This window comes from Tyto alba, unplaced genomic scaffold (assembly GCF_018691265.1).
Source record: "Tyto alba isolate M040663 unplaced genomic scaffold, T.alba_DEE_v4.0 Super-Scaffold_7, whole genome shotgun sequence".
Lineage (NCBI taxonomy): Eukaryota > Metazoa > Chordata > Aves > Strigiformes > Tytonidae > Tyto > Tyto alba.
Genome location: NW_024881328.1, coordinates 34,637,234 through 34,659,565, shown reverse-complemented (window position 1 = coordinate 34,659,565; position 22,332 = coordinate 34,637,234). Strand labels below are relative to the sequence as shown.

General features: G+C 45.0%; 2 protein-coding genes across 7 annotated transcripts in view; one reads left to right on the top strand and one right to left on the bottom strand.

The window, feature by feature from the left end:
• Positions 1–4,768, top strand: part of MYO1B (myosin IB) — a 136,273-nt gene extending 131,505 nt beyond the window's left edge. For all 6 annotated transcript variants that reach the window (XM_032995199.2, XM_032995200.2, XM_042808556.1 and 3 more), the window contains 2 exons: positions 437–564; positions 3,139–4,768. In XM_032995199.2, the coding sequence (XP_032851090.2) occupies positions 437–564; positions 3,139–3,262 (252 nt within the window). In that variant the 3' untranslated portion in view covers positions 3,263–4,768. The remainder of the gene's footprint in view (positions 1–436; positions 565–3,138) is intronic.
• Positions 4,769–20,470: 15,702 nt separating this feature from the next.
• TSSK6 (testis specific serine kinase 6) lies at positions 20,471–21,292 on the bottom strand. Its single transcript, XM_032995237.2, is given in 5 exon segments — positions 20,471–20,572; positions 20,575–20,675; positions 20,678–20,772; positions 20,774–21,126; positions 21,128–21,292. Coding segments are annotated over 5 exon segments (816 nt in total).
• Between the last annotated feature and the right edge of the window lie 1,040 nt (positions 21,293–22,332).

The window sequence follows — 22,332 nt, the reverse complement described above, 5'->3', positions numbered from 1 at the left end:
GCTGGCATTTGTATTCTAGATCAAATGGATTTGAGGAACGTCATATATAGTGTCTTCTCATACTGACTGTCTTCATCCCAACACTGATGTTGGTATTTGGTTTCTCTTCCTTTCTGAAAATATTGTGAGCTTGCTGCAGCGTAGCCAGAAGAGGGATACAGAAACCCTATGGTTTTGTAGGAGAAATGAAGGTGACCCTCCTTTAGGGTCAGAAGGGGTTTATAACTTTCTCAACAGGTTTGTAGTTTATTTGACAGTGAATTGCATTTTGATCCTATTCATTGCGCTGCATCCCTATTTAATTTACAAGACAAAAGGCAATTGTTCCATTACGCTGGGAAGAGAAGACTCCTTGTAAAACCTCCTGCTTGGCTGGCATTTAATATTTTCATATTCCAGGTTTTGGTAGTCCTAACTACTTTCCTTTCTGTTTCAGGGTTCAGGAGCAGCTGGTAAAGGAGATTTCCTGCTCAGCAGCGATCACCTTATTGAAATGGCCACTAAACTTTACCGCACTACTCTCAGCCAAACCAAACAGAAGCTCAACATTGAGATATCTGATGAGTATGTTTTTTGTTTGCTTAACAGTGCATTTCTTTCACTGCAACATGTTAAAAAGTCAAGTATATAATGTTAGAAAAACAAAACACTGTTGTATAACTAATACTACTTTTCTCTTGACAGAATACTTGTAAATAAGGATCCCATTTTCAGTGTGTATTCATTTCTAGTATTCATTTTGGCTCTTATTTCCTTGCAAGTCATTAGAGAAAGTGTGCTTTTCGTAAGGTAGTTTCAAACAGGGCTGTGAAGCACAATTGCTGCTGTAGGAATAATTAAGAGATACTACATTTGCGAGAATCGTTTTGTGTGTGACTGAAAAGCTCACATATTCATATGAGGTGTTTATTGATGAGACTAGGTGCCAAGTACTAGTGAAAACAACCAATATGGAATGAAAAGCTCCTCCCCAAACGCATGTAATGATGGGGCGAGTAATCTAGGTCTAGAAAGCTCTACCTTCTCTATTGTGAAGGTGAAAAATGTATTCTTAAAAATTCCTGCTGGTGCTGTTTGAACCCCTTACTGTTTTGGGTTTTCTGTTTTTTAAAAAATTTTGTTTGATAAAAAGTTTGCATCTCAAATTAGTATATCTTTCTGCTTGGAGGAGTTTCATATTTTGGCCTTAAATAAGGTCTGCACTTGTAGTGTTAACAGTCACGGAGTAAAAATGTGTGTGTGTGTGTGTGAACTCTTAAAGCCTAAAGAGTAAGAGTCCCTCACTTAGTCCACCATTGTTATGTGCTCAGTTTGTTGTGTGAAGAGCCCCCTCATTTCAGTAGCGTTGATTTGGTGGGTTTCTTAATTTTGAATAAAGAAGAAAATTTGAAATGCTCTAACAGTAGTGAAATAAAATTTCTGTAGGCAAAAACTGAACCTTTTATCTGGCTGCACCGCACTGCTTGTATTCTAATCATGATGGCAAATACAGTTTGTATCTGTTCAGATTTGTGGGTTTATTTAAAGGCTAATTTTGCTCTTTCCTTGAAAATGACATTACGATTTTCTTCTGTTACCAGATGTGATTTAATTTGCTGAAGGGTGAGTGTGTTTAGCCTCTAAAAGAGTGTGGCTGTCCCCAGTAAGTCTCTAGTTTAATGATGCCTACAGAGGAATAAACTACTAAAACAAAGTTTAAGCATGCATTGCACTAGTCTGGACTCCCTGCCTGCCTTAGGTCTGGAAAACAGTCTGCTTTCTGGGAGTCTTGCATTTTGGGATGTGGTTTTGTTTCTTGTCTTGCAGACTAAAAACATTCAAGTGTGTATTGCTATTGAGTTTGTCCAGACTAAATAATTTTAAATTGTTAGCTGTTCCATCTCTGTTGATGGCGAAACAGTACTCTCTTCTCCCTGCTAGAGTTTAGGTACAAACACAACCAGGGATCGAGGAGAAAAAGTGGCCTTATTTTGACTACTGTACGTTACTTTTTGGGAAGAGAGTTGGAATAAGCAAAAATGCTGTTGATCCAGGGGTATGTCTAGTAAAAGACATACTGTTTATATATAATATTGGAACAATGGGTCTAGGAAAATGCAGCATTGGTGACAAGAGATGATGGCTACAAGACCTACTCACATTTTCTGTGTGCTTACATGGCTGGGAGCTCCGAACAAGTTAATCTTTGAGCGTCTGGGCTGTGCAGCAGGAAAGCGGGACTGAAGGGCAGCTCGGCGCGGCAGGGGCCACTTCCTCCCCTGAGCTCTGCCGTCAGCTTGATTTGTGGTTTCCGGCTCGAGAACAAATTCTTTGAAGTTTTTGGCCTCTGCTGGAGGACTTTTTAAGGATGCTAAAAGGGAAAATGTGCTGTGTTACAAAGGACTTTTTAGGTCAGCAGCCCGCTGCATGTGAGCCAAAAGGCAGCGCTGCCCTGTTTATTGCTTTTAATCTTGCTATCCAGATCAGTGAGAAGCTTGAGGCTCCACAGGAGCCTGTTGGGTTGTTGTTTTTTTTTAAAGCAGTTCTCCACATTCAATGAAATCTCACTTCCAGTAAAAAGTGAGGAGTCAAATCCAGATTAATTTATCCTGGACTGTAGGAAATATCTAAATTTGGAGATTGCTGGGAAGGAAGTGAACTTTCCCAGTTGCTGAGTAGGGGGCTGTAAAGGCTAACTAAGGATTAGAAATATTAGAGCTGCTGAAATACCAGATATGCTAAATTAAGCATAAACCAGAAGAGCAGCGCTCGTGATGCTGCTATGGAAGTATTTAGCTTCCTTCCATGAAAACAGAAAAGTCCCTTTGGACAACGATGAAGCTGTTGGAAATCATCTTTGCTGTATTTCTGGTACATTAGAAATTCTGTTTCTTCTTTCTTTCTAAAGGAATAGCAAACTAACCGTTGTAAAAGGTCCACAGTTACAGGCAAAAGGCAATAATTAAGAGACACTACCTGAAGGAGACACAAACCACGCCATAACCTATGGCTTTTTTTTTTTTATTCCCCAACGTTATTATCAACACAGAGCTGAAAATTTCTTCTGGAGTGGTGCTCAGAACCAACAGGAAAAGACTTCTACGCCTCATGTGGTTTTTTTCTACCTTTAACTAAAATGTATCTTATTCCCTCTCCTAGGTTTCTGGTCCAGTTCAGACAAGACAAAGTGTGTGTGAAGTTCATACAAGGCAGCCAGAAAAACGGCAACATCCCAACTTGCAAGCGAAAAAACAATCGGCTTCTTGAAGTGGCTGTCCCTTAACTGCAGCTGGTGACTCCCTTTCACGGACTTGTTTCTTTGTAATAGTGCAATTTTAGTTGTTTGGTTTTGCTGGTTTTATCCCTTTCTGGAGCTGTTGATGGCTAATAGCTTTAGAAGCCCTTGGCAAAACATTTGATCAATCGACTTTTTAATCTTTTTGTTCATGCCAGAGTTTTAACCCTCAAAATGCAGATTTTTACCCAGTGAGGCATTTTTACCAGCTGGCACATATCTGTCATACATGAATCATTCTCTTTGTTTAGCAGTCATATTTTAGTGCAGCATACAGTAAGCCCACATATTAATGATAAATTACTCATATTCCGTAGTCTAGAGATCCGCTTAACAAGAACTATACGTGGCCTTGATGCTTGATGGCCACTTATGCCCAATGTCTTTTTACACCGACCCGTTCTGGTGTTCTGATGGGCTCCTTGCTTGCCACCGCTGGGGAGACCGGCAGGATGGAGACTGACACACTAACTCCTGTAGGTCACACTACAACCTACGTAACTCCATCTTTTAGTCAGTATGGCGCAGGAACACCTAATTCTGCAAAACAGAAGGAAAATGCGATTATGCAAGCAGCTATATGCCTAATTTTATAGTAAAAAATGCACAAATTTTGAAACAGGATTTTTAATTAGGTCAGATGTTTTTAATAACTTTATACAGTAGAAATCAGTAAAATTTTAAAAGCTTGTTTCTTTCACAAAGGCTATATAGGTCAAGGCGTATTTTCTGTTCTTTTTTTCTTTTAAATTATCAGTTAAGATTAGAGCCTGAAAAATGCAATAGTATTCATAACACAGGTAAATGCTAGGTATTTAAACAGTTACTCATCAAGCGAAAGGTTTGAGCCTTTCTTTTAGATATTGGCATGTACAATGTGCAATAAAACATACGTGACATTTTGTGAAAAATTATTTATAATACATTTTTGGGTGCAAGAGAGAGAATTGGTGCAGACTGCATAGACAATGTAGGGGTTAAAATAGATTTGTGTTGTTAATTTGCAGTTTTTTAGAGTGTACACTACAGTTGTCAATTTGGGAAGAATACTTAGAATTAAAAAATCCTTAATTTGGGGGTCTGTATATAAATCGGTATTACAGTAATAAACCTGTTCTAATTCTGTGATGCTTGGTACTCCTATGTTATAACCATATTTTTGTACTCCAAACTATTTTATATAACTTGTGTGCCTGATGTAAATGCGTGCACAGAAAATACAATCAAGAGCTGCATTATAAACTTTCAGTGTAACTGATTGCACTTAATCTTTTATAAACCAGAAGCATTAGTTGAAATCCTTAAGAGGAGGGATGCATTTTTAGATAGAAATAACTACTCAAGTGAAGGGTTTGTTGGATGTGACTGATTTGTTAATGCAAGGACAGTTGAGAAAGCATTGTATTTTTGAAGTCCATAGGACAGATTAAGACGCTGGGTATCTGATGTGCAGTGCTGGAAGTCCAAGCATAAATAAAGGAAAGATAAAGAAAAGTTCAGAGACTCGTTACTCTCCCGCTGGTGAAGTGATGTAGCGCTCATGGCTGCAAAGGCTCCTCTGGGTAGTTCAACATTAACGTTGGCTCTCCGCGTCAAAACGGCATTTATTGCAACAGGTGTTCTAATGCTGATGGTTACCGGTCTGAAAAAAGCAGCTGGTTTGGGTTATACCACATTTTGCTTTGGGATTAAAGTAAATGATTTCGCTGTGATTTGGATACAAACCAATTATTTTAACTGTTTGCTTTAATACTGCTGTTAAAAGTCCGCACGTGTGACCTTGGAAGATAGGAGTAATCAACAGATGTATTTCCCAAACTATGACAAAAAGTTGCATCTTCCTTATGATCTTACTTTGAACCCTTCTTTTAATAATCAAGTAAGGTTAATAGCTTAATAAAATTCAAATCATTTGACGTGTATTGCAATTAGAGATGCCTACGAAGGAAATCTTAGTATTGATTTGTAATGCAAAACTAGGATACTTCAAAGGAATTATTGCATTGCCTTAAGAAGACCGCACAAAGTAATATGGCATTTAAAACTCCTAAATCCTGTACTAGAATTCCTGGTTAGTAAAGATTGGAGGGGTTGTAAAACCGCTCCCTATCTTGAAAACCTTACCATAAGAACTACAAGGAGCAAAGTTTTAAAAGGAATACAAAAGTAAGGAAAAAAAAAAAAGAAACTTTGAAGTCTAGTGTAATCCTGTAGTTGCTTGCAGGTAGGAAATGGGAGACCTTAGATGAAGTATGTCTGGATATTTGGCCCATGTAATTAGGGTAATGTTAGGAAATTTGACCCATCCCAGACAGACCCAATACACATCCCTTTTATCTTTTTGATCTTTGCATCAAGTTATGGTAGCCACACCAGCAAAAGACTGCAAGGGGGACAAATTCCTCACTTTGGTTTCTGTTGCTTCCTTTCTTTTTCTGGACCTTTAAGATTTTTACCGTGCATATTAGCTGGTACTTTGTGATAGTTGCCATCTGAGACTTCAAATATTTCTCAATGTACAGAGCAAGTTTTGCTGAACATGAATTATTTAGATATGTTAGGAGAGTCATGGTATCTGGATGTTTAGATTTAAGTGTCTAGGATGTTGACAATAAAAATGCAAGGTCACCTAGTTTGTTATTCTTTTCCACTGTTTTCTTTTATAACTGTCTATCAAATGGAGTTGTAAAGAGAAGGCTATTATTCCTCTTATGGTGCTAACCTTACACATTCTTTTACTTGTAAATTTTAATTGTCATCTGAAAGCTGGGCAAGGATCATTAAAAAAAGTGAGATTTGTTGCATGATACTTTCCAGAATCAAATAAAATTCTGTTCCTAGACCTGTACTTTCTCTATATCTGTATCTTCCTTACTACCATCAAATCTAAAAAGAAGGGGTGACTGGGCTTTAGGTTAAATATACACAACTCTGGAGTGTAACTTGGAGAGAGAAGAAAGTTTTATTTTGTAAGTTATTCCTTAAGAGGCAGCATGTCTTCCTCAGTGATTCACATTAACCATTTTCAGTGCAAGTCCTTTCCTCAACATAGGTTTTCTCTGAAAATTCTGCAAACTCAACTTTCCTAACACAAGGATTTGGACTGATGCCCTAAAAACAATCTTAATAGCTAGATTAACCTGATTTTTAAAAAATGGATTTGAGCCCTAAGCTCACACTCCACATTTTGTCTTGTGATCTTTTCCTCTCTTTTCATCCTTAACAATTTTATCCTGATTTATGTATATTTTTGTTCATCATACACATTCTGGAAGAAAGAAACTGAAATGTAAAATCAAAAGAAGCACCTTCAGTTTTAATCCAGGTTTGCTTTCATCGCCAAAATGAGAACCTTTTTCTAAACAGACCTGGGGGATAAAAATAAAGGATTAATGAAAAATTTTGATACCTAGTGATAATAATTTTCCCCAGTTGCTGTAAATTTCACTGTTAATTCTTAAACATTTAGATCCTTAATTTTGAAAAACAATGTATTTTCCGTATTCTATAGGAAATGGTCGTGGTTATTTTACAAGCTTGCACTGTAGTGTGATGGCGATGGGCAGGAGGGAGATACACGTTGCTATGCTGCTTTGGACATTAGAATTTCCCAACAAACACTCGTTTCAAAGACGGAACTGGAAGTGTTTTACAGGGATGCTGCCAATTTATAACAAGAAAGATAAGCGTGAGTCTCTAGCATCACTAACAGATGAGTTCTGGCTTTCCTCCTCTCTGGCTTCCATCCTTACTGGAGTATTTTGTAGCTTACAGAGACATGACTGTGAGTGGGAGGGACAGTTCTTTGCCAGTGTTTGTAAAACCCCTCAAAGTGACCAGAATTCTATGGACACTGCTTTTAATCATGTGGTTTAAAATAATTGCACATTATGTGACTGTCCCATGACCTTCCAGTTAAATGTAACTACGGGTGGTTGGCATGTAGTGCAATCTTTCAGCCATTCCAGCACAATATTTACTAATTTTCACTACAGACCTGTGTGTCTGAAATTGTGTGATCTGTTAAGTAGTTTCAGAAGACTTAATTCAGGCAGTGGCATCGCCCCTCGAAGAGAACAGCATTTGCATGTCGGTCCCAGTTACAGTGAGGCTTCCCATTTTACCACTAACTGGAGTGTTTCCTCCTAGAGATGCAGATAAAGGGAGGTTTAGTGTATGGAAAAACACCCCCTAACTGCCAGAGTTTGTTTACAGAGCAGCACTTGCTTCTGCTGAAACGTCATACGGACGAGCAGTCGCTGCATGAAGCTCACACTATATACACTGCACAGAAAAGCCACGTTTGTACTTGCAGGATAACAGACGGCGGTACCCGGTCATTCAGCAGCACCAAATCTCTCGGTGGTTCTGCACTTTTGAAGCAGAGTATGTAGAGGATGGAGGGTTGTGGTGCATTTACAGTTGCTCTTAGTAATTCTTGTAAAAATGTACGTATGTAGGTTGGGGCAGATGTGCATTGGCCAGTCTCAAAAAATTAGCTAGAATGCAAAGAGGAAAAAAGCGCTCCTATGAATTTGTTGTTTTCAATGAAACACATCACTGTTTCATGTCTGGCTGTATTTGTCTACACTAGACTAGTGCAGTTTAAAGGATTGGGGCTATGAGAGGAATATCAACTTAATCTAGTAATCAGGTAGCACCACTTCTGCTCCTCTTCCCTTGCACACATGGATGAGTTGGGCATTCAGGCTTTCATGTAAAATGAGAGTTAGGACAGTTTGAGGCCACTACAGTTAGCTTTGATTATGATCAATTAGTGAAATGGAGTCCTAGAAGATCTTTAGAAACAGATTCCCTCTCCTTCATCCGAAACTTTTAAGACATTGACATGATTGTGAGCTGACCAGGCAAATTTTTGAAGTATGAAGCACAAAAGGCTTTATACATGAATGGCAAGAAAATCTGAAGAATATGAATACCTCTTCTTAATAATTCAACTGATTTTCAGGGCTGCACCCTGCATTTAGCCCAAGGTAAGGACCTCTTTGCTGTATAACATTCTATTGTTTATAGTCTTTAATTATTAGAGAAAAAAAATAAATATTAAACATTCCTCTGGCCAGGGAATCTTCTTCCCTGGAAATGTGGCAAAGTGCTGGGCATCTGCAGGGAGTCCTTCTGTAGAAGTCCTTGCCCAGACCCCCAGGACTTTCCTGCCCAGTCTCACCTTCACTGTCTGAAACATGAAATGCCTTCTAGGCTGTTCTCTGAATGTGGGAGATGATGCTTTTTGCCACAATGAATAGTGGTTTTTAGTGGCCTGGCAACATCCCTTCTGGACATTACAAAGCCATTCCCCAGCAGGATCTTGGTGCTGGGTGGTCTCAGAGATGCTGGGTGCCATTTCCCACTCTGGCTCTCATCCTGCCCCCATTCCCTCCTGCCTCTGTTCTTTTCTGCAGTCAGGGAGGGAGGTGTATGCTTCCAAGGGTAAAGGAGCAATGTATTCTTTTTGGTTACTTTTTTCCATTGCCTACCACTGCATCTTGGCACCTTTGTTTCAGCTGAAGATACATTAAATGCCTTATTTCCCTTCTAACCAAGAGTTGTTTTTAATGAGAGATGCTTTGTTCCCTTTTGAGTTAAGATGCAGGCTGTATCAGCATCACCAGTGTTTCCCAAAACTGACAAAAAGCAAAACGGAAGCCTGAAACATGAAAAGCTGCTTTTTGAAGGCACACAGCCTTCAAGTTTGCTGTACATGCTTCTTGTATCCTGAAAAAAATTAATCCATTAGAATATGAAATAGGTAGTTTCAAACTGTGGTGCCAAAAGGAGGCCACTCATTTGTATTTAGATACAAAAGAACATTAAAAAGAGAGGGAAGTGTCCCCCAGCTGCCAGACCCTGGGATGTCACAGGTGGGGGCCTACATCTTCCTCCAGCCAGGGTGGAGCAAAACCTGTTGTAGGTTTGATCCGTTTTTCTGTTTCTGTGCTGATCCCAGTCTGTGGTGTCACTCAGAGGCCTCCCTTGGTGTGGCTTTCCCCTCGAGCTCGGTTTTGCACTGCCAGGTATTCCCTTCTCTCGCATTACTCCAGCGTGTCCTACAGCCCCCTTTTGCCTGACACCTCTCTGCCCATCTCTGCTAGGGCTCGGTCACGCTTGCGGGGGGAATTTCTAGAAACTGGTGGGATGTACGGGGGAGTGGGAAATGTTTTCTGAAGGGAGACCAAATCAAAAGCAGGGTATGGGTAAGAAACAGCTGGAAAAGGCTCTTGAGCTGCAAGGCATCAGGAGGTCATTAGTGCCTGCTGCATCGCAGCCACCTGCCTCGGGGCTTAGCTGCTTTGCCTCTTCAATCTTGAAGACCTGGGCTCCAAAACCGGAGTATTGGTCAAAATGGCAGCCACCTTACTCGTGCGTCGCAGGTAGCCTGCGAGGTGCAGCGCGCGGCTTTTGGAGTTTGTCGTGGCTCGGGTCAGTCCCGGCGACAACAGCAATCGGTGGGAAATGCGTTTGCTGGGGCATGGCGGGGCAGCACTGAGCAAACGTCGCTCCCACCGTGGCGCCTGGGAAGCTGCTTTTGGTGCCCTCAACCAGGGTGTGTGAACGTACATACTTCAGAAAAACTAAAACGTGCATGGTGTGTGAACAGCTTTGGCCTGGCATTTCTGCTGGATGCAGTTCCTCATTATCTAAGTGATGAGGCTACTCTGTTCCCTGGAGATGGTGCCTGGTCTCTTGTGGAAGCCTTAATTTAAGTGGTTTGGTTTTTTTCCCTGTCTTCTTTTTTTGGATTGTTGCACTTTCGATATATGACATAAAGGTTGCTGTGGCTTTAAGGATGCATCTTTTTCCTCAAAAAAAAAAAAAAAATGAAAATGTCCTCATGAAAATTCTACAGAGAGGGATAAATTTCCTCATTTTTATTTTTTGAGAGTGAACTGACTACTAATGGAATTGAAAACAGTTCTCAGCATTGAAAAGAAAGAAACAAAACAGATCGTAGAAACTACAAATAAGACCTGCATTTATAGCTGTTTCTTTCCTAAAAACGGCTGGAAAAAATAAACCTGAGGCTGTGGTTTCGTGTTTCAGCCCGGGCCGCAGCAGCGTGGTTCGGTCCTTCCTGCCCGTGGCTCCGGCCGTGTCACCCTGGCCCTGCGGTGAGCGGGGGCCATGTGCTAGGAGGGCTGGCAAGTCACCCCGCACCAGGAGCTCCCTGGGGGGACGCAGGTCCCTGAGCCGCCCCGTGGGGCTGGAAGGGGTGGGGAGAGGACGTGGGGGGCTGTGACTCCAGCTCGGGTGTGATGCAGAGCCACGTGCTGGGGTAGCGGTTGCGCTTTCTGCAGTCGTAACAGGCTTCAAGGACTTCGTGAGCGCTCTTAAGAGACGCTGTGTGACAAAATCCTAGGTTTTCCAACTTAAGACAGAGAAACGTCCCTGAATTTTTCCAGCTGTTCTTTAAAAGCATATAAAGGACAACAAGAAGTAGATACAGATCCTGCTGCAACGTCAGCGGCTCTTTACAAAGTGCAGTTCAAGATTTCTCTCTCCCCTGGTGCTGACTTTATTATTAGAAAGCAGGGTTTGTATGGGACTTGGTTGGGGAGCGCCGGTAGCACCACAGCATATGTCCTAATGAGCACAGCTTTTGGAAGCCGCGAGGGGAAGCCAGACGTGCCAGGCAGAAGGTGGTGTGAATGCTGTATGATTGCACCACATCCGTGTGGATCATTCGGGGAAATTAAAGATGAACGCAAAATTAATGACTATGTGAAACCTTCACCCCCTCTAGCTGATGATAAAATTCTCATCGGCTCCGTGGGGGCCGGAACCTCTCCCTGTTCTCATGCAGGTTTCTGCGCAGACACCAAGCAGATCATTACAGAGCTTCCAGCTGGGATCATAATGTCATTTCCTCTGCTATTTGCCTGGATTCCTTTTTCATATCTTCCCATTCCCTCCTCAGGCTTGCTGAAGAACTGCTTTGTGAATGTACAATTTACCTGCCCGGTCGCGCTGGTTGAAAGGCTTCCCCCGGGTTGCCAGAGAAATCCGTGCACCAAACACAGAGGTAGTGCCCACGGCTGGTAGGGGGCAAAGCGCGCGCCTCCTTCCCGGGCCTGCGGGTGCGCCGTGCAGCGCGCGCCCCTTGGCAGGCGCCCTCGCGCTGGCCCACCTCCCGGCCAAGGACCGCGTCGCCCCTCCGTGGGGGGGACGTGGCGTATGAAACCGCTGCAGCTCGGCGATGGGGGGGAATGTGCCACCAGCCACCCCCGACCGCGCTCCTCTGCGAGCCCGCGCCCCCCGCGCCCCTGCAGCAAACGCGGGGCGACGACGTGTTGTCAGCGCCTCCGAGCCCCGCTGCTCCGGCCCGCTTCCTGCGCGCAGTCTGACAGTGGACGTGGAGATGGAAGGAAGGAGAAGAAGTGTGTGTGTGTGTGGGGGGGGGGGGGAGGCAGCGCAGTGCTGGCGTGCTTTGAAAGCTGACTCCTTTGCTCCAGATGTTCTAAATCACATGTGGAGAAGTGTTTGTGGTCAGATGCTGCTTGAAACCGATTGTTGATAGTCTCCTGAGACAGCTTGTGACAAATTGTATAATAAAAATGCTAAAAATAGCATAGTTATTCCCTGGAAAAGCAAAGTTCCCACAATCCAATGAGCTGGGAAAATTGTTGAACTTTCTTTGGACACAATGTGCTCTTTTTTTGTGTGGGTGTTCTTCAACCTTCCACGGGTCTCTGGGCTTTTTTCTTATGACCCTTCCTCCTCCTAGCAGCTCCAGGCAACCACGTTTCCAGCCTCCCCAGCCCCAGCAGCAGCTGAACTGACCACTGGCCATCCATGTGTAAAACAGTCTCCCGCACTCCTCGAACCTCACAGTTTGTTCCTTGGTGCCGGTGGTGGTTGTAAATTTGTCTTTGTAGAACATTTTTTTTAAAATTTGGGGGAAAGCTAGCTCACGAGACATGTAGCAATAACACCAAGAGATCTTTAGCACGATAGACCATCCTTGACAGCAGCGGTCATCTACTGACCATGGCTAGCCTAAGCTAACACTGATTTCTTTCCAACGTTGTCTGCTCGTGGCACTGCGAGGCGCAGTACTGGCCTGCCTTCCTCGGTGCATGGGCAACCGGGGGGGCAACCACCCCGCAAGCATTTGGTACTTTGTGTGCTGTCCCCCAGGCACAAGGCTTGAGACCAGCGAATGTCCCAGGACTCTCCTCCGCCGCAGCGCTCGGTGAGGTCGGGTCCCGCTTGAGAACGTCGTAGTTTAATGAGTGGAAGTGGGGTTTTTGGTGGTGAGCGGAGAAGATTTGCTACAGTCTGCTTATGCTGCAGTAAGGAATTGCAGTTCTGGTGGCAGAGGTGATAAAGCCATGGGTCATGACTTTATGGTATGGAAATGCTTGGTGTGCCCAGAGAGAGATCAGGTGTGCTTTGCTAGCCAGCAACAGCCCTTATCATTTGACAGATGCTAAATATGTACAAGTGGCCTGAGTCTGTCTACTACTGGAAGAAATGTCATCATTACAAACACTACCCTTCTGTGTGCTATTTTTTGTATTTCCCCGATTCTGGAGTTAGCTATAGATTCTGTCCTATTCTGGCATAAACTGCAGCTCTGTAGGCATGTATTGCCAATAAACTTAAGAGAAGATCTTGGAAACATGAGCTCAGCTTAAGCAATGCATTGCGATGATCTTTCTGTGGGTAATGATTTCAACCACAACTCAATATAGTGATTTGTTTTATCTGACCATTCATTCTGGAGACTAGCAATCTTTAAACTTGCAGCAGAGTTAATAATTGAAGTAGTCAGCATTTTAATGTACGCACTTGTTTAAAGTCCTGGTCCTACATGTCAAAGTCTCCTCTGATGCTTTTTGATTGGTGGGAAATTCCCCACACCTACCACCCCACCTACAAAAACCTCTGTTGCCCCCCTGCTGTCAAGTAGGCCATCAGCTGATGCCCATTTTTGTGTCCTCCCGGACTGCTGTGGGGCTGTGCGGCTGCGGAGTTTTGCTAGTGAAGCATCTGAGGTACAGCTGTTCCTTGCCCATGTAAAAATCTGAGGCATGCAGCAAATTTAGGGGTAGAGTAAAACCAAAGAAATGGAGCAGGGTGCAATGAAAAACACAAATGTTTTAGTAGTGTTATAGGCGAAATATGAAAAGGCTCCAATTTCATAATGAAATTAAGTTTGTGCTGAGCTGTTGGTCTGTAGTTTAGATCCTGCGTGATGTCTCGAGAATAGCATTTGTAATAGATTTAATCTGCTGACAGACTGATGCTCTGTCCCAAAACCACCAGCATAGTTGTCTCTATGAATCCCTTCCTGCCAGGCGCTGCCTGAAATAGTCTAACAAAAGATAGAAAACTGTAGTTGCTTTTTCTGCTGCGAAGATGAAATGAAATATATGATGGCGACAGGAAAGGCTGCAGTCACCACTGTGATTCTCCTCCAGGGAACGTCCTGGATATTTTTCTGCCCTGAGTAATTGTCTCTCACTCACATCTTCATCCTTCACCATGCCACTGAATCAGGAACTATTGCACGATCAGCTCAAGATGCACAAAACCTACTGTCCTGCTTACCCAGGCTGGCTGAGCTCTGCCTCCCCGTCCCCAGGCCCACCCGTGCCGCTGCTGTCCTGCCTGCGGCCACGCTGCTGCCCCGGCCCGTCGCTCCCCATCCTCCCTCCTCCCACTCGGGAGCTCTCTCCTCGCCCGTGCCCCGGCCACCCCGCTGCACGGCGGCCGCTCTCTTCTCCAGTAGCTACTTCCTTCTACCCTGACACAGTGGATCGAAGACCTGTTGTTTCTGAGGACTTGCTTTTGATATTTCTTCCCCCATTTATAAGAATACGTGTATGTATTCGAAGGCTGTGTGTATTTATCCAAAGGTTGCTAGTAGGTCCAACCCTCTCCCATGGGTCCCTCCTCCAGCAGTTCCCTGGATCCATTGCTAGTAAATAAACATAGCTCTCAGTACTGGAAAAGATAATGGGATGTATAATGCACAGAAAGCAAAATTGCTTTCCTCAAGATTTATTCATCAATTATAGTTTGCCCTGGATGGCGCAGTTTGAACCATTTTCTGGACAGGGAAGAAATATATCAAATAAAAAGAGAGGAAGCTATTTTTATAATAAATGACTGGGTGCATACGTGCATGGCTATGTTTTAGGTCTTTCATAATAGGTAGTCTATTAACAAGATAATGAACATGCAAATCAGGAGCCAAGGATTATCATTAGATTTGAAACAATAATGCATATTTTGGTTTTTGTTTTGTTTTTTTTTTTTTTTTTGCTTGTAATTAATGAGAATGTTGTCTGGTTTGTTGGTGTCCCCTGGGTGAGGTTGTTTGTTTGCTGTGCTCTGCTAGGGCGTAGCAGCCAGTACGCTGTACAAATCCTGCCTCTCCTTTTTGCAAACCCCCTTTTGCCTCTACCCACTGAGCCCTACCTGTTGTTTGTGTGGAACCCCAACATCTCACCAGCCGTCGGGATGGGGACACCGACATCTCAGTTAAAGCTAAAGCCAAGTCAGCGGCTGTAAATGCTCCAGCTTTATTTTTAATTAAGGTTTTAATGGAAATGGTGCATTTGTCCCTCTCTGGAGAACATACTGATATGACAGTGCTGTGCAGAGTATGATGAAAAAAACAGTGTTGCCAGTTACACTTCCAGTGGGTCAATACAGTGTATGGAGAATAAGCAAAGTGATCATATGGAGGAGGAGTGCTCAGGGTCTTCTTAAGGGCTTGTCTGGTGGTGCTCAGTTCCCTCAGCTACTATTTACTTTAAAACTATTTAATAGGATGTGAGAGCTCCCAGCATCTGATGGGATCGGGCCCCTTTGTACATACATTCCTATGAGGGTGCAAGGTGAACTGTGAACCTGTCAGCTACCACGCAGAATCCGACGATGCTGCTATTGACCTTGTCTCATTATGGGCGTTAAATTGGTTTGCTAAGAGGCGTTTAATTAGTTTCCTATTTTTTTATCAGGAACCATTTGTATTGTAAAGCACACTGTCTGCTGCTCTGCCCAGAAATGCTTCTCTGATGCTAGGTAATGCATGAGGCAAAGAGGTCATCCCAGTGTCCTACTCTCCGTTCTTTGTGAGGCCACCTGCAGACTGCGTGGTCCCAGAGAAGGTCCTCTCCTGTGGCCAAAGTGCCTCTCATTTAAGAGGTGAGATCTTCTGAAGCAGGGATGATCAGTAACAACACCTATACACCTGACCTCTCCCAGCAGGGCTCCCGTGACATTTAGGTGCCACCTAAATATAATGAACATCTGCCAGCTGAGAAAAAGAAATAACACCATGTATGTTTTTCAAGGAATCTGTTGGTTGCTGCTGTGGTTGATAATAATGTGACAGAAAAGGAGAACAGACACCCCACCCACTTTTGTGCAGCTCTAACTTCAAAGAGAAATGCCTATCATCCATGCTCAACCCTGTGTTCTGTATTTTTAGGTGCTTATGTCACATTGCCACCTACAAGAGAAGTCCATAATAACTAAAGCGTAATTGGCAGATCCAGGCATTGCTTGCTGTCCCACATTTTCATGGGTCTGGAAAACATCTGTCACCCTTGCAGTCAAAATCATCAGGAAGTCTGTACATCTGTAAGAGAAAGAATAGTCATCACCTCATAGCAGAATTCCAGGTTTATGGAGTGACAGGGTAACTCGGGTGGGAGCAGACCTCGGAGGTCTCCAGTCCAACGTCCTGCTCAAGGCAGGGTCAGCTCTGAGATCAGACCAGGCTGCCCGGGGCTTGTCTGGTCGGCCCTTGAAAACCTTCAAGGATGGAGATTGCGCAACCTGGGCTCACGTTACATCCCGTGGTGTGGATGCCTCCTTAACTGTTGAAAAGGTGTGTTAAATGCAGGTAAGAAATTTGGATCCCTTATTCAGAGCATGGAAAAGAAGGTCCAGTCATCTGCTTCTGTAGTATATTTCCTTTCGTCCATTTATGGAGATAAAATGAGATTGATTTGGAAGCAGTTTAGGGACAGGGAATTCACATGTCTTTCCAGGTCATCAAATATTATTGAATTTATTATACTTCAAGATAGAGTCATGATCTGACCAGAAGACTGGAGGCCAGGGAAGTTTTGAACCGTAATATAAAATGAAATCCTCTTGGCTTGAGGTAAGTCACTTAGTCTGTTCACTGGAACATGGGGAGAAAAATATTTACCACTTGGTGATAGTGTGAGGATTCATGTTTGCTGGGTGCTGTGAAAATATTATTCACAGAAAGCTTCTTGTCTGCAAGGAAAATTGTGTGCACAAAGAGCCTCTGGATCCTGTCCTTTGGCGAGAACCTCTTGTTAGCTCTTTTCTTCTGTTATTATTTATGCTTAAAATAATCAAATGACTCAAGATAGGAAAACGCTTGCCTTCTTTCTCCCTCCCTATCTCTTCCAACAGACAAGTAAGTGTAGAGACCCGCAGAGCGATGGACTATGAGAAGAGGAGGAGATCTTAAACTGAAGAAGGGTTAAGCTGCACACAAGAGCATGGTGACCCATAACTCGGTACAACGTGGGGTCTGTGAAAGCCAGAGGAGGACGCTGGGCAGCTGGATAAAAGGCTGCTCAGCACTCAAGACTGCAATTATGGAAAGGTTAATGTATTCAAGCGGAGTGAGGGACATTTATTTGCGAAATTGCCTGTTGAAAGCTTTGCCTTCCCGGCGGGGCAGGGTCACCCAGGTAGGCCCCTCGGCGCTCCAGGGGCCGGGCAGCGGGACGCGGGGTGTCTGGTTACCCGGCACTGCGTTCCCACCATTCATGAATATGCTTATCTCCACAGTTCTGTAACATGTAGACTTTCAAGTGGCTGAGTCCCAAAGCTTATCAGACACATCAGCTAGGACCTAAAATCTTGAAAGCAAATTTTGCTTAGCTGAAAAGGGAGCTTTAATGTCAACGTGCAGTGAATTATCTCCCTTCCTTTCATTCGCCTGAAATAAAGACTGTATTTCAGGCAAGGTGATGCTGAATTTGGACAAAAGAGCAGTAGGAGGAAAGCTATACTGAAAGTCTGGACATCTTTGAAATTATTAATGCTCTTCTCAGATTAAGTGGAGAAAAATTGCTTCAAGATGCTTAGAAAATATCTCGAGAAAATATTAAACACTCCATTCTGCTGCATATCCTTTTTAGAGTCCTTCTAACCGGTTTCAAGACACAAGTCTAAAAATCGGGAAGACTTTCCAGAGAGCCTGTGGGGTGACATAGGGCATGGCAACAGCCAGCAACGGGGCTATGGACGGGGTGATGCTCAGGACATGTAGTAAGCCAACAGGAGCTAGATGGTGGCACACCACAGAGCTCCTTACACAGTCTCTGAACATTTCCCTTCTTGTCCTTGAAGGAGAATTAAATAAAATATATTTGTTGCATATCTTGCACGGAGATCAGCACCCCCACTGAAAGTTATTTATTCGGTGCTGGTATTGGACACGACCCTTCATTTCCAGACCGCACCGCACCAGTATGTTACAAACAGCCTGAGGAGGACAGAGTCACACTGCAAAATGACACCAGTGGGACTGATCGGGGTATTGATAACTCGGTGTGGCTGTTCATACCTCTCGCGGGTGCTCGCTCAAAGTTCAAGGGCTGTCCCATAAATGCAGGGCTCTGTGATTCACGGCTGGGATAGCAGGGCTCATCTGCCAGAAGTCAGGGAAGGGGCATTTCCATTGACTGTGCACCTCCCAGGAAGGTTAAAAAGCATTTCTACCCTCCTGAGGGGGAAATAAGTCCAGGGAAGCAGCAGGGTTAGCACAGAGGCCGCAGGGGTCCCTCGGGTGCAGAGGGAGGAGGGAAGGGCTGCTCACAGAGCACAGCCCCGGCCCCAGTGCCGGGGCACAGCCGAGGAGCCTCCTCCCCAGCCTGCTCAACACCTCTGGTGCTGCTCTCCTTCAAACCTGATTTCCCATTGGTGCAAATTAGATAAGAATTGGTTCAGAGTCTTTAATTGTGATTTTTATTTTTAATCTGCATAATTAGGCTTGTAATGGACTATTTTCACAGTCTTGGGGCTGCTCTGAGATCGTTAGTGCTGGGTCCTGTGAGATTACCATCTGCGTGGAGAATGCGAGGGCTGCAGGGCAGCCTTGCGAGCCTCCTGTGGCTCGTTCAAATCACTTGTCACTTGAACCCCGGCTGCTTTCCCCAAGTCACTCAAGAGGGTACAGCCTTGCAAAACATTAGTCATCTGTCCCAACTCGTGTCCTCAAGAGATGCAATTGTTTAGGAGAATGTGGTGCTGAGAGGAGATTAACAGGGTCTGGGTTTTAGAATGACTCATTTTATATTAGCTTTGTCTTTAATGAAGGAAAATTAAAAGAAAGCAAAACACGAGGCAACACAGTAGCACCAGGTTTCTGCTTCCCAGGTTGTGGGGTGGTACTTGGAGGTAAGCAAGCAGTGAGGCAGGAGATGGAGATGAGAAGGTACCTGGATGTCCTGGGGTATGGTCTGGAGAGCTCTCCCAAAGGAAGGTGGTGGTTTTGGAAAGGGCTGAGGCTGACAGGGTGGTTGGAAGGCAAGCAGGAGAGTTGAGCCTTGCTGAAAATCTCACTACCCTGAAATCTGCCTCCTCACTTCCCTCATCCTTATGACTTCCCTCCTTCATTTCCATACCCAGCACCCTCCTGATCCTTCCCAAGCCTGTTTCCTCAGCCGTGGATGGCCCCAAGACATCCTTCCCATCCCTTACTCTGTCTACTTTGGACTTGCTGCTGCTATGAAGCTTTATTTTGCAGCTGCAAGGAGAAGAACAAAATAAATCTTCATTCTGGGGGTGGCAAAATTCACTGTAGCCCGCATGCTGAAAAGCCTTGGGCTTGGCTCTGCTGCCACATCTTGTTCTACTTAAACTGCTGCTTTTAATAGATCCAAAATGTTTGCTTTGCCAAAGATGTTTCCTTCTCTTCCAGCAGAACCATGTGCACTGGTTTGTTCATGTAAGACACAGCCTGGCTGCAGGAGCTGCTGCCAGGGCTGTGTTGTGTTAGCTCACGTGGCACCAGCAACGCGAAGACAGGAGGACCACCCAACTGGAAAATCTTCTGTTTGACTTCAGTTTCGGTGGAAGCTAGATTGTAGATTGTTTAAAGGGGATTTGAGGTGTCTCATGAAAGCACATTTCAGATGGCAGATGCCAGCTCCCACCTTTAATTAACTTCCTGAAAATAGGACTTGCTGGTAGCAGATTTTGGGGGATTGCATTCAGAAAATTGGTAGCCTTCTACATTGAAGCTGGACAGCAGGTTTTAGCAAAGCAGTTCTCCTTTATATCTTTATCTCTTTCCCATTTCAGGTCCTCCATGGCCAATGTAATTTCTTTCTCATCAAGTACCTTTTGGCAGAGATTTCAAATGTTGGTAAGAATGAATACCTGAATGATGTAGCTGAATGTAAGGTATGGATCTCAACCCCCCACCAAAACTTTTGGCTTGGTAATGCTGTCTGGTTGCCTGCAAAGATCCTGCTTTGAATTTGGGCTGTGAATATCACTGTAAGATCTGAATGGTGGTATACAAAAAAGATGAAATTTTCACTCCAGTAGTGATTTGCAGGACCACTACTTCTCCCCTCTCACCAGCTCAAATACAGTTTGATGTTGAACAAGGTTGAGGACAAGCCAAGACCCACATGAGAACATTCCTCCTGCAGTCCTGGGCAGTACCCTGGGTGTACAGTGGCAGAGGGTGGGGAGCAGCAGAGAGAAGTAGCTGCACAGGAGTTTCCGTGTTCATTACATGTGCTAGGGAGCAGGCAACACAAAGGACTGTGTTTCTGTTACATTGCACCTTGCCACGCAGGCTCCAGGGGAGAACCCCAACCTGCCCGACGGTGGGTGGCAGGACCCTCCGAGGTCAGGCAGCCACTGCTGGTGTGAGCAGCCCCATGTTTTCCTCTTACCAGCAACTCAGCATGGTCATTGTGTCTTGAAACCCAACCCACAGCAAGCTCATGTGTCTCTCTGGAGGGATCTGAGCCCCTTCTGAGAACACATGGTCTTGCCAGTGCTTGAAGTTCAACCACCTCCACTTCCAGGCACGCCAGGGCTCAAAGTGATCAACAAATCACAGAAATGCACTTTCCACTACAGCACTGATTGCACAAAAGCATTACTGCTCTCCTGGGATCTCTGTAGAGGGCTTCCTCATTCAAATGTCCCTCTTCAGCAGCAGTTCTTGGTCACCTGCCCCACATTGGGCTGGGAGGCCGGGCTGAACTGGAGCAGTTGGGCAATGAGGGTTTGGCAGGGCTCTGGCAGCGGGGGGGCAGTTCCACCGGGTACAGAACCCCTTTCTGCTGCTGCTGGGGCATGCTGTGGATGTGGGTATCGTCAAAGGGTAAGTAGCCGGCCACCATCACATGGAGCACCACGTGACGTACTTCTTGATGTCGTAGGGGATGCCCATCAGGACCTCCAGGGAAGTGTAGGCTGCCGATCTGCAGAATGTGGTGCTCAAGTCCGGTGGTGTTGGCCTCCTTGGTAAAACCAAAGTCACTAAGTTTGGCCTGGCGGCCATCAGCAGTGAGCAGCACGTTCTCACACTTGAGATTCCAGTACACCAAGTTGCAGTTGTGCAGGTAGCACATGACCCCCACGACTTGCAGAAAGATGTCCTGGGCCTTAGGGACACCAGACAGCTTCCCTAGCTGCTGTACCAGCAGCAGCAGGTCAGTAGCTGCTGCCTCCATCACGATGTAGAGCTTCCCACTGCAGACCTTGATGAGCTCAAAGATACATGTGATGTTGGGGTGCCAGACATTGTGCATGATGGAAAGCTCCCAGGGCAGAAACCTGCACACGAAAGGTACAAGTTTCTGCTTCTGTGGGTGCTTGTTGCTGCTCCACCACCTTGATGACTAGGGAGCCCTTGTATTTGTTGGAGGTGGCCGTTTTCACCTTGGAGAAGCTGCCCTCCCCTAATGTGTGACCCAGTCTGTAGCCCAGCTCACAAAGTAGCTTCTTTCCTGCATTGTTTTTTGGCATGATGTGTGATTACAGAATCACAGAATGGTTTGGGTTGGAAGGGACCTTAAAGATCACCTAGTCCCAACCCCCTGCCCCGGGCAGGGCCCCCTTCCCCCAGCCCAGGGTGCTCCCAGCCCCGTCCAACCTGGCCTTGAACCCTTCCAGGGAGGGGGCAGCCACAGCTGCTCTGGGCACCCTGGGCCAGCGCCTCACCCCCCGCACAGGGAAGAGTTTCTTCCTTATAGCTCATCTAAATCTCCCCTCTGACAGTTTAAAACCATTATCCCTTGTCCTGTCCCCACACCCCCTGATCTAGAGTCCCTCCCCACCTTTCCTGTCCCCCCTTTAAGCCCTGGGAGGCCGCTCGAAGGTCCCCCCGGAGCCTTCTCTTCTCCAGGCTGAACCCCCCCAACTCTCAGCCTGGCCTCCCAGGGGTGCTGCTCTGGCCCCCTGAGCATCTTCATGGCCTCCTCTGGACCCACTCAAGCAGGTCCATGTCCTCCTGTTGGGGGCCCCCGAGCTGGACACAGTATTCCAGGTGGTCTTAATTGAAGCTGGTGTTTTGCTCCAAGTTTTGAAAGCTTTAATATTCAGTGCATGGCAGCTGTTGACCTTCGTTCTCCCCCATGGTCCCACGGGTGCCTCTGTGGACTCCAAGGCTCACCCAGGTATTGTGATAGGATGGAGTGTTGTGTGGCAGCGCCTTTGTGAGATGACAGGGATGTCTGGTGGGTCCCCTCTGCTCATGGGTGTCCCAGGCACACCCACACACATGCCGTGGGAGAACTCCTACAGTTTAGAGTTTTTACCTTCTCTGTCCCTTCACTTGGGTTTTCAAAATAGGGCTCTTTGGATGATGAAAGTTCAAATGTCAGCTTTCTGGGATGAGGAATCCCTTTGGGGACCTAAAATCAGAACTGCACAGAGTGGTATAAATGAGTGATTTCTACTGTCCCCAAGTGCAAACCACCTTGGCTGGCTGTAAATATTTACTTTTTTTGTTATGATGGTTCAGGGAGCTATTTTACTAGGTAGACTTTCTGACTGTGTGGTGTGGA